We start from the raw sequence: 12,355 nt of genomic DNA on the forward strand, positions 1-12,355 counted from the left end.
TTTTTTTTTTAAAGATTTTATTTATTTATTTGAGAGAGAGAGAATGAGAGAGAGCAAGCACATGAGAGGGGGGAGGGTCAGAGGGAGAAGCAGACTCCCTGCCAAGCAGGGAGCCCGATGCGGGACTCGATCCAGGGACTCCAGGATCATGACCTGAGCCGAAGGCAGTCGCTTAACCAACTGAGCCACCCAGGCGCCCGAACATCCAACTCTTGATTTCGGCTCAGGTCATGATCTCAAGGTCGTGAGATCAAGCCCTGCATCAGGCTCCACAGCCAGCGCACAGCATGCTTGGGATTCTCTCTCTCCCTCTCCCTCTGCCCCTCCCTGATAATGCACTTGGCTCGCTCTCTAAAAACAAAAAACAAAAAAACATTCTTTGTCCTATTGTCCTTTGTCTACTGTTCTAATCCACTTATCTAGATCTTGACCTCTAACTGATGATAACCTTTGACCTGAGCACCCAAGCCCTTGATACAGCCCTGACCCTTTGTCTACCAGCCTACTAAGATTCTGATCTTTCATTTCTAAACTCTGGACTCTGGATCATTCACCATCCTATAGTCGATAAATCCTAGGGTGGCCTCTATGTTCACACCCTACATTTACTACAAAGCTGTAGTCATCACAATAGTGTGGTACTGGTATAAAGACAAACATATAGACTAACTGAATAGAACAGAGAGTCCAGAAATAAACCCTCACATATATGGTCAAATGATTTTCGATAAGCATGTCAAGACTATTCAATGGAAAAAGGACAGGTTTTCAACAAATGATGCTGGGAAAACTAGATATCCATAGCAGAAGAATAAGGCTGGACACTTACCTAATACCATATAGAAAAATTAACTCAAAATAGATTCATTACCTAAATATAAGACCTAAAACTATAAAATTCTTTTTTAAAACCACAGGACAAAGGCTTCGCAGCACTGGATTTGGCAAAGATTTCTTGCATATGACACCAAAGGCACAGGAAACAAAAGGAAAAATATAAACAAATGGGAAACTTCACAAAAAATTTTCAATTTTGTGTAGCAAGACTCTACTAACTGAGTAAAAAGGCAACCCACAGAATGGGAGGAAATATTTGCACATCATATATCTATCCGGATATACATAAAGAACTCCTACAACTCAACAATAAAAGAACAACCCAATTTAAAAACAGGCAAAGGCCTTGAACAGACATTTCTCCAAAGAAGACATGAAAATAGGCAATAAGCACATGAAAAGATGCTCAACAACTCACTAATCATTAAGGAAATGCAAATCAAAACTACAATGAGATACCACTTCATAACTATTACCAAAAAAACCAAAATAACAAAATAAGTGTTGGTGAGGATGTGAAAAAATGGGAAACCTTGTACATCACTGGTGGGAATGTAAAATGATACAGCAGCTACAGAAAACAGTATGGCAGTTCTGTTAGAATTACCATGTAATCCAGTAATTCCACTTCTGGACACATACCCAAAAGAATTAAAAGCAGTGTCTCAAAAAAGATATTTGTACACCCACGTTCATAGCAGCATTATCCACAAGAGCTAAAACTAGGAGCAACCCAAGTGTCCACAACAGATAAATGATAAGCAAATGTGGTATATACAATGAAAGGGATATTACTGATCCTTAAAAAAAGAAGGATATTCTGACAAATGCTACAACATGGACGAACCTTGAAAACATGCTAAGTGAAATAAGCTAATCACAAAAAGCATGATTCCATTTATATAGAGAACTTCTCTCTCAATTCTCAGCCTTTCTAGATGGCAAGACACTAAAATTGAGAAATTCACTATCAGGAACGTGTGCGCTAAAGAAAAGACCAAGGATACGACTGTACAACTTTTTGTTTGAATCTTAGAAACATCAAAAGGTCAAAATTTTCAGTCACACAAAGGGCCCTTTCAAGAGAATAAAGAGATCCTCTCAATCAAACCAGAGGGCCTCTAGGAAGGTGAAAGTCTCTCAGTCTTCTCAGCAGGAGACCATGGTAGAGAAGGGTTTGTCTTCAAAAGATCTGTATATGTGGCTTTTGTCTAACAGAGTGAATCCCTCCAAAATCCACAGAACCACGAACTTGAGAAAATTATGTGGGCAGAAATATTGATAGTTTGGACTAAAAGGGACAAAGTACAAAATGAAAAGAGACTGTCAGACCCTCAAAACTCTACTGGCAGGAAGCAGGCAGGATAAACTCACTCAAATGCCAATACACACTGCCCTTCATGAAAAAGGAAAGACGACCCAGCGTGGAGCCAATTATCCTACTCAGCCTCCCGGTATCTTCCTATTCCTCCCCACCTTGGTCGATATCTCCGGGTTTTGCCACTGTCCAATCTGGTTTCAAGTCCCAGTCAGGGCCTTTTTTATTAGTCATCCTTATAGCCCTGCTGAGGATCCCACCATGCTTCAACCTCCTTGTCCTATTACCACCCAAATCCCATCCGTTACCTACCTTAAAAAGTTTCTGGGAGTGTTTAATCATAAAAGCCATCCCATTGTTTAACTTTGTGATATTCTCTTGAAGGTCATTTGCAGTGACCTATTCAGAGGAAAAGAAATCAAAAGAGGGGGATTAAGGGCTGGGAAGTAGAAGAGATACTCCATTTACTTACCAATAAGCTTATTCCTTCAAAGGTATAGTGGCTTCCTTCCCTAACAAAGGTGCCTCTAATATAATGTTTAATTCTGGAAAGTCTTTTTGGTTAGCAGGCTTCTAATGAATATGACATAACCTAGAAGAAACCACGTGTCCCTGAAGTCACCAAGAAATCCTTGCAAACCAATCTTTGTTTCCAAATTCTGCTTGAGAATTACACATGTAAGCAGAGTTGCTAAAGAAAATCTATTCTGGGATTCAAAAAATCTAGGCAGGAAGAACAGAATCTATACCAAACACCAAGGACACTGCCTCTTCAGAGAAACTGGAGTTTCTCCAAAGGCGAGAGAACTGTCACTACTAACTGATACCAAAGGTGACATCTATGTCTTAAAAACACAAATGGTCGGGCGCCTGGGTGGCTCAGTTGGTTGGGTGACTGCCTTCGGCTCAGGTCATGATCCTGGAGTCCCGGGATCGAGTCCCACATCGGGCTCCCTGCTCAGCAGGGAGTCTGCTTCTCCCTCTGACCCTCCTCCCTCTCATGCTCTCTGTCTCTCATTCTCTCTGTCTCAAATAAATAAATAAAATCTTTAAAAAAAAAAAAAAAAAAAAACACAAATGGTCATTGATTTTCTTGTTTCTCCTGCCTCTTTTTTAAGTACTTGAGCACTAGACTATCCCAAAGCCTTCATCTCTGTTACTTAATCTGTTTGCTTTTACCAAGATCTCTTAATATATTTTTTTAAGATTTTATTTATTTGACAGAGAGAGAGACAATGAGAGAGGGAACACAAGCAGGGGGAGTGGGAGAGGGAGAAGCAGGCTTCCCGCGGAGCAGGGAGCCCAATGCGGGGCTTGACCCCAGGACCCTGGGACCATGACCTGAGCCGAAGGAAGACCCCCAATGACTGAGCCACCCAGGCGCCCCTTAATATTTCTTTTTATAGGCACAGATTACTCACTCTTTTCATAATTTCAGTTGGCTGGTTCTGGGAAATTCTTTCTTTAGGAGGCTTGATCTCCTTAATATGGACAAATGTTGTTGTATCCTTTTCTTCTTAGAGCCCGCCCCCACCCCCAACCTTTGTCTGGGCAGAGGTTCTTCCTGGCCCAGAACATCACATTTTTTTCACTAGTCCCTTGTTATGTAAAATGTTCTACATAACAGCTTTCTTTTTTTTTTTTTTTTTTGGATAAAGTAAGCTCCATGAGCCCAATGTGAGGTTGGAACTCACAACCCCAAGATCAAGAGTCGCAAGCTCTACTGACTGAGCCAGCCACGCATTCCACAACTGCTCTCCTTAATCTTCCTTTTCTCATTTCTTATAAGCTGGAAAATCTTTTATAAGTCATCATATTCTATCTGTTTCTATTCTAACAACCTTATGAGATAAGTGATAAAGAACTAATTTATGCCCAGTCTACAGAGGAAGAGCCTAAGCATAAAAAGGGCAAAGGACACAGATAACATAGCTGGTTTGCAGCTTCCAACCCAAATATTCTGGCTCCCAATTCCATCATACAATAAAACCTATATTATGAATGGGCAGGAACAGGGGCACCTGGGTGGCTCAGTCAATCAGGCGTCTGCCTTCGGCTCAGGTCATGATCCCGGAGTCTCAGGATCAAGCCCCGCATTAGGCTCCCTCCTCAGCTGGAAGTCTGCTTGTCCCTCTGCCCCTCACCCTGCTCGTGCTCTCTCCCCGCCCCCATCTCTCTCGCAAATAAATAAATAAAATCTTTAAAATATATATATATATGAATGGGCAGGAACATAAAGCTATGTGCCTCCAGGTCAAAAATGAGTTCAAAAGACTTTTGATAATTTATTTCTCATGTAAGTCACTGAGAAAGCCATGATTTCATGGGGCACCTGGGTGGCTCAGCCGTTAAGCGTCTGCCTTCGGCTCAGGTCATGATTCCAGGGTCCTGGGATCGAGCCCCGCATCCGGCTCCCTGCTCGGCGGGAAGCCTGCTTCTCCCTCTCCCACTCCCTCTGCTTGTGTTCCTGCTCTCGCTAACTCTCTCTCTGTCAAATAAATAAATAAAATCTTAAAAAAAAAAAAAAGCCATGATTTCAGTAATAAAAAACACATTCAGCTTTTTCCATTGAGAGCTTATCTACAGGAAATAAAAAAGTCAGGATAAGGCAGGATTGTTCTGTATCATCTTACCTAAAAGCTTAGTGACATTATCCTGTAAAATTGTATGGGTCTAGTCTAAATTTATACCACACAATCTTCAGAAATCAATCTGATTTCTCAAAAGGTTTTCCTGTTAAGAAGGAATATACAGTGACCAGGCAATAGTTTAGGTAGTAGCTGTAATTTTCCACTAAGAGCTTCCATTAATAAATTGTCTTTCAGGTTTATCAGGGATTGATTTATACATGAGGTTACAAGAACTGGCCCCTTCAGGTTTGATGACTCCCTAATGAACTAATAAAGTATGTTCCTAACCTTGTAAAGTTGAAGAGTAGACCTTGGACCCTTGATAACCTCACCAAGGTACAGCCAGAGGATGAGGCCCAGCCCGAGGATGAGGCCCAGCCCAAGAAAACCAAGCAGTCTTTGCTCTTCCCCTCAACACTCACATTTTTCGGCCACAGGACATGGGGTGCAAACATAAGGGCAAGGTTATAGGCAGACATCTTATTCTTGTCTTGTTTCTTTGCTGTCTGGTACAGGAGATCAAGCAATAACTTCAGCAAGTTACGATTGGGTGGAGGGAGAATGAGGAAGAGCAACTGGAGAGCCTCAATCTGCCGCTCCTTATCTGGAACGTTGGTCTTGTTTCCTTTATCATCAAACTGCATCAAATCTTAAGGACAAAAGAAATGATTGCAAAGGAGGGAGAAAATACAACAAGAAAAATCACCATGCCTACTATTATCCTCCCCTTAACTCCAATCAAAAAAAGAAGAAAAAAAGAATCAGGCATAAACAGAGATTATAGCAAAATATAACAAAATAGTGTCAGTACAATTCAATAATAAAAAGACCAAAAAAAATTTTTAAATAGGCAAAAGATCTGAATAAACATTCCTCCAAAGAAGATATACAAATGGCCAATAAACATTTGTATACTCTGTATCATTAGCTATCAGGGAAAAGTAAATTAAAACCACAATGAGATACTACTTTATACCTACTAGTATGGCATAACCAAAAAACTGAAAATAACAAGTGTTGACGAGAATGCTGAGAAAGTTAAACCCTCCTACACTGCTGGTAGGAATGTAAAATGGTGCACTTTGGAAAAGTTTGGCAGTTCCTCAGAAAGCTAAACACAGTGTTACCATATGACAAAGCAATTCCATTCCTAGGTACATATTCTTAGGGATATAGAAAAATGAAAACAGCTCCACACAGATCTTTGACAATGCCACCCCCTTCACTTTTCCTCACCCAGATATTTTACTGCTAAAAGAAACAGGATAGTGAATTATGCACTGAGAACAGGATGATCCACGCAGCTCCTCCATGGAATCAGAATCACTGTTTCTCCCCTAAGAAGCTACACAGGTTATCAATAAAAACAGTCCCCTGGATAATCAGCACTTCAAAGGACACAAATAACCACTTGGATGTAATTCATATAGTCCTGAAAATTATAATGTGTTGTTTAAACTATTTAACTTCAATAATAATTCCAAGTTTAGGAAAGGCAGGTAATATTTCTAGAAACTATTCCCTGTTAACATGAAACTGAAAACAAAAATCCCTTCCAGTTATCAGCAAAGCATACCAAATGCTGCAACTGTGCCACACCTCAATTTGATCACAAGGAACAGTGAGTCACAGGGTGGGGGAGTGGAGGATTTCAAATATTGCACTAAATTAATTCAACGGAAAAGTAAACAGAATAAGCATTCGTGTTAACACTTATAAAAAAAAAAAGTATCGATATTTTCCATATCTTTTTCAAGATCCAACTTTATTTCTCTCCAAAATAATTATAAAGTCATATAACGTTCTAATAATATTTATTCATTTGTATAATCCAGATTGTCAGAGAGTGCTTAAAAAAAAATCTAATCTTATGAGATCTTAGAAATTCAAGCTAGTTTTTTAAATAGTAAAAATGACTCAACAGAAAACAAATCTTGGGGCGCCTGGGTGGCTCAGTTGGTTAAGCGACTGCCTTCGGCTCAGGTCATGATCCTGGAGTCCCGGGATCGAGTCCCGCATCAGGCTCCCTGCTCAGTGGGGAGTCTGCTTCTCCCTCTGACCCTCCTCCCTCTCATGCTCTCTGTCTCTCATTCTCTCTCTCGCAAATAAATAAATAAAATCTTAAAAAAAAAAAAAAAAGAAAAAATCTCTTATATTTTCCTTAAAATTAAAAAAAAGAGGAAAATGCCCAAGGGCAGAAAACCAAGTAACTGCAGTATGGATGGTGATGCCGTGTGCACTTAGGGCCTATAGCAGCCTAAGAGCTGTGCAATTTAAAAATGAATTCCCTACCGCACAGACATAAAAGAGAATGAGGAAAATATGAGTTGAAAATGGAACATCCTCCAAGATTCACTGAGTGAAAAAAGCAAACCACAGAACAATGTATATAACATCCTACCAATACATAAAAAAAGAGAAAAAGAATATATGTAAGTATTTGTTTGTAAATGTATAAAATACCTCTGGAAGGATACATTAGAAATCAATAGCCTTGGTTGCCTCCAGGAAGAAAAACTGGGTATTGGGAAAGAGAGGTGGGAGACAGGCTTTTCACTGTATTCTCTTTTGAATCTTTTGAATTTTGAACCATGTGAATGTATTGCTTATTTAGAAAGCAAATAAAATTATTTTCAAAAAACAAGTTTCCAAGATTAGAGATGATCTCAACTGAGGCATAGTAATACTTAGCTAAAGCCCCAAATCAAGGCAAATACAGCAAACCTGTAACCATCTCAGGTATGTCAATCAACCCAGTGAAAAGCATTCATTTATTAAGCAACTAAAATATTCAAAGCACAATGCTAGGATCCATCAGGGATTCAAGAATAAATAAAACCCAGAATTTATCATCAAAGAAGCTGACTTAGCAAGAAAAACACCTGATTAAATCAAACTTAATTAGCCAATACTACCCAGAGAGCCCAAAATATCATGAAATCTTAACCAATTTTGGCAAAAGTACTGCTGTGGGTTACAACCAACAGAAAATGCCAAACAACTTTACTCAATCGAAAGAAATGTATTTATGTACATCTCCTTCTCACCTCCTATACTCACCAGCAATTTTGAGGTGTGCATGGAAATGTTTATGAGTCAGCAGGGGCTCAGGTAACTCTCCCAGAAACATCTTCAGCAAGGTAGCAACGTCATTTGAATGAAACTCCCCCGATTCCAAGTCAATATCAGTTCCATTATTGAGAGCATCTCTTAAAATCTGCTGCCGGACACTATTCCCTGGTACTCTAAACAAACCCTCTACTCTCAAGTCTGTTTAGCATGGAAGAAACAGAGGACATGCAAAAAGAAGTTACAATTAAAATAAGTCATCTAAAAGACTACACTTGAAAGACCTTATATAAAGACCTTGAAGGAGGTTTTCTCCCCTTTTCCCAGAAAAGTTTCGAACCTACTGGCCCCTGAGGAGACTTATCTGAACATCCCTGAGCACCTGGAGACAGTCTCCCCAGGACCAGGCACATCTGGAGACTGAATTTAACCTAAACAATGACTGGAATGAGCTTGAAAAATAAGTTGGAAGAAAGCCAAATCTCCCAGAAGGCCCCCTTCCCTTTGGTCATCTCAGACTTTGTCTGGAGGGGCTGAATTCATCTGTGGAAGTTTGTTGCTCCTATAAATGGTTTCCCAGTCCAAAATAAAACTAGAGTCTCTGCACTGCCCCAGAAATTAGAACTCTAACCTGTCATATCACCTTTCAGTCTGAGATTCCCAGAAGCTTAGGATCATCCCAACTGAACTGTTTTTCCTTTCCAACTAGGTTCTAAGTTAATCTAAGAGGATAAAGAAAGATGAGAATTATAGTTTTGGTTCGATCTGGAAGAACCATGAGAGTTCATGTTTTCAGCTTAGGCACATAGTTATTTTTGTATAGCCCCCTAATTCAGGGGTTCAAGTTCAAATGCCTAGAGGGCCAGGCAGATAATAATAAATGAACGAATGGGAATCAAAACAAACTAGAGAGCACATACCTGTGCTCCAGTTGATTGTGTCCAAGTGGGGGCCCCAGGATACTAGATCTTCCTATCATCCAAAGAATTCGAAAACCTGGACTTTCCCCATTCTCCACTGATAACTGATTTTATTTTTAATTTCATCCTTTGCCAACCAAACAAAATATGAACACAGAGGACTCAAGTCCTTATGCCATCAGTTTGCAACCTCTGCTCTAGCTCCTACCACAGTGCCCCACATAAAATGTCATAAATAAGCATTCACATTGAATTTATCAAAGCATCACACACCCCACACATTTCACATACACTCAACTGTACCAAGCACTTAGAGCAAGACATAACCAGTATGACTACTACAAAATAAACAGGAATTAAGCAAAGAGTATATTTTAATTATAGAATTACAGAGATGAAAATTATCTTTGGTGATAAATCATGTTCCCTTGAGTAAAGATTATGATTCTTTAGAGACAATGTATTTTTCCAGAAAAAAAAAGCCTGAGTCACGGGGAAGATGTGATTTCATAGATACTATCTAATTTATCTACATCTTTGAGAGTATAAAACAAACCAATATATGAGATGAAATTTAAAAGGAAATATATTTAGAAACATACCACCTAAAATTATCATTGGTTAGTGTCTTTTGTTCATTGACACCTACTAACTCAAGGAAGTTAGCTTTCAACAGAAAACTGACAACTCTTCATTAACAAAGAACAACAAAATCTTGAGAAGTCTTACTTTTGTGTAGATACTCAATCAGTTGGTATATCTGGGCAATGCCTTCCTCCGTCAATGGGGATCCAAATACCACTCCTTTTTCTAAAAAACATATGACAAGACAGAGCTATATTTTCTATAAATAGTACAAAATCATTGTTCTTAAAGCCACTCAAGCATCCCATGTTAACAGTTCAGCAAATGCTTTCACAGTGAGTTCAGTAAACAAAACCTTAAAGCTGGAAGTACACCCAAAAATGCAACAACTCTCAATCAACTCTCTGAAAGTTTAATATTAGGCTATGGGTTCCTTGAAGGCAAAGACCATCTTCTTATTTAAGTAACAATACCTAGGGGCACCTGGGTGGCTCAGTCGTTAAACGTCTGCCTTTGGCTCAGGTCATGATCCCGGGGTCCTAGGATCGAGCCCCGCATCAGGCTCCCTGCTCAGCGGGCAGCCTCCTTCTCCCTCTCGCCCTCCCCTCCCCCTGCTTGTGTTCCCTCTCTTGCTGTCTCTCTCTCCGTCAAATAAATAAATAAAATTAAAAAAAAAAAAAAAAAGTAACAATACCTAGCGTGTTGATATTTAACTTAAAAGAAAAACAGTGAGGCACCTGGGTGGCTCAGTCGGTTGAGCATCCGACTCTTGGTTTCAGCTCAGAGCATGATCTCAGGGTCCTGAGATCAAGCCCTGCATTGGGCTCCAAGTTCGCACAGAGTCTGCATGAGTTTCTCTCTTTCCCTCTCCCTCTGCCCCTTCCCCCACTTGAGCCCACACACTCTAAGATAAATAAATAAAACCTTTAAAATAGGGCGCCTGGCGCCCTGAGACTGGCCGACCACGGCCCAAAGGTCTGGAGGGAGAGCGACCTGCAAGACTCACACGAGGGGAGCTGACAGAGACACCTACAGATGAAGCGCTGTGCCCCCTGGTGCCGACAAGAAAGCTGAGGCCGGGGTTGGGTCAGCAACTGAGTTCCAGTTTAGAGGCGGATTTGGTCGTGGACGTGGTCAGCCACCTCAGTAAAGTTGGAGATGTTTTGTGTTGAATAAATTTGTAGCCAGAAAAAAAAAAAAAAAAATAGGGCGCCTGGGTGGCTCAGTTGGTTAAGTGACTGCCTTCGGCTCAGGTCATGATCCTGGAGTCCCTGGATCGAGTCCCGCATCGGGCTTCCTGCTCGGCAAGGAGTCTGCTTCTCCCTCTGACCCTCCCCTCTCTCATGTGCTCTCTCTCATTCTCTCTCTCTCATAAATAAATAAAATCTTTAAAAAAAAAAACAAAAACCTTTAAAATAGATAAAGAAATAAACAGAATTTAGAACCACGATTGTCAAGGTATGACAGATTATCCACTAGTGTTGGTATAGGGCCTGATCTGTTATAATGTTTAAACTTTTTTCTACCATAAATGATTTCCTTATACTTAATAAAATCAAATAGTACCTCTTTAATATCTTATCAAAAGCAGTGCCACAATTTATTTTCTAGGAAGGCTTTTATTTTGGGTGACTCATAGGTATTTGCCTTATCAAAGCAGTCCATAGAAAGAAAACATTTGAGAACTGCAATAAAAAATGTTCAAACTTTCAGGCGCCTGGGTGGCTCAGTTGGTTAAGTAACTGCCTTCGGCTCAGGTCGTGATCCTGGAGTCACGGGATCGAGTCCCACATCGGGCTCCCTGCTCAGCACGGAGTCTGCTTCTCCCTCTGACCCTCCTCCCTCTCATGTTCTCTGTCTCTCATTCTCTCTCTCGCAAATAAATAAAATCTTAAAAAAAAAAAAAAAAATGTTCAAACTTTCTTTACTATACTCTCCAGCAATGTCATAGGGCATGAAAATCAAGGTGCCCCTGGTAACTACCTAAACTAAATCATGTCATCTCTCTCAGGGACTGATATACTTGCTTTAGTTTAGCTACTTTTTAAAATTTTTATTGCTGGGGCACCTGGGTGGCTCAGTTGTTAAGCATCTGCCTTCGGCTCAGGTCACGGGGTCCTGGGCTTGAGTCCCACATCGGGCTCCCTATGGCGGGAAGCCTGCTTCTCCTTCTCCCACTCCCCCTGCTTGTGTTCCCTCTCTCACTGTGTCTCTCTCTGTCAAATAAATGAAATCTTAAAAAATAAAATAAAATTTGTATTGCTAACTTAAGATTTTACTACTTAAGGGGCGCCTGGGTGGCTCAGATGGTTGAGCATCTGCCTTTGGCTCGGGTCATGATCCCAGGGTCCTGGGATCAAGCCCCACATCGGGCTCCTGGCTCAGCGGGGAGCCTGCTTCTCCCTCTCCCTCTGCCTCTCTCCCTGCTCATGCTTTCTCTCTCTCTCTCTCTGTATCTCTGTGTCTCAAATGAATGAATGAAATCTTTAAAAAAAAAAAAAAAAAGATTTTACTACTTAAGAAAATGAGAAAAATGACCAAAAAAAAAAAATACTTTACATAATAGCAACTCAGTGAATGTACAGATGTTAGGAGGTGAAGCCCAGGGAGGAGCTGAGACCTGCCCACCCTTCACAGACACATCCCCTACCCTTTCGCTTGAGTGACATTAGAGACCGGAAGAATCCCGACGCCGGGCCAGCCCCACCAGGCAATTTAAGGTCCACTTCCCCCATCAGCTGAGCCAACTCAGTTCCAGGTAAGTCAATGAGCCTTGTGATATTGCTGACCACCAACTCGGTGAACACCTCAGGTTTCTCATGTCGGAGTTTTTCCACAAAAAAGTCAGGATTGAAGATAATGGGCTGCCCTCGAAGGGAAGAGTCATTGCAGATAACAAAATTACAGATGGCATCACTGAAAAAAATAAAACAGAAGACACTTTAGGGGGATCATTTTTACATTTTTCTCACGCTAAGCCATACAATTATTTACTC

The 12,355-nt window shown here is 40.6% G+C and overlaps 1 protein-coding gene across 4 annotated transcripts in view; it reads right to left on the reverse strand.

Annotated features, from left to right (window-relative positions):
* Positions 1 to 12,355, reverse strand: part of ARHGAP19 (Rho GTPase activating protein 19) — a 66,027-nt gene that overhangs the window by 31,508 nt on the left and 22,164 nt on the right. For 3 of the 4 annotated variants that reach the window (XR_006791354.3, XM_064595104.1, XM_045878538.3), the window contains exons 2-6: positions 12,010 to 12,275; positions 9,504 to 9,584; positions 7,846 to 8,055; positions 5,208 to 5,434; positions 2,468 to 2,554 (exon numbers count right to left, since the gene is read on the reverse strand). Coding sequence is in view for 3 of the 4 variants with exons in the window: in XM_064595104.1 (XP_064451174.1) it covers positions 2,468 to 2,554; positions 5,208 to 5,434; positions 7,846 to 8,055; positions 9,504 to 9,584; positions 12,010 to 12,275 (871 nt within the window). In the remaining variant the exon portion in view is untranslated. The remainder of the gene's footprint in view (positions 1 to 2,467; positions 2,555 to 5,207; positions 5,435 to 7,845; positions 8,056 to 9,503; positions 9,585 to 12,009; positions 12,276 to 12,355) is intronic. The other variant, XM_045878539.3, reaches the window with a different exon arrangement.

This window comes from Mirounga angustirostris, unplaced genomic scaffold (assembly GCF_029215605.1).
Source record: "Mirounga angustirostris isolate CCGP_5_RB_7025 unplaced genomic scaffold, mMirAng1.0.hap1 SCAF_6, whole genome shotgun sequence".
NCBI classification, from domain to species: domain Eukaryota; kingdom Metazoa; phylum Chordata; class Mammalia; order Carnivora; family Phocidae; genus Mirounga; species Mirounga angustirostris.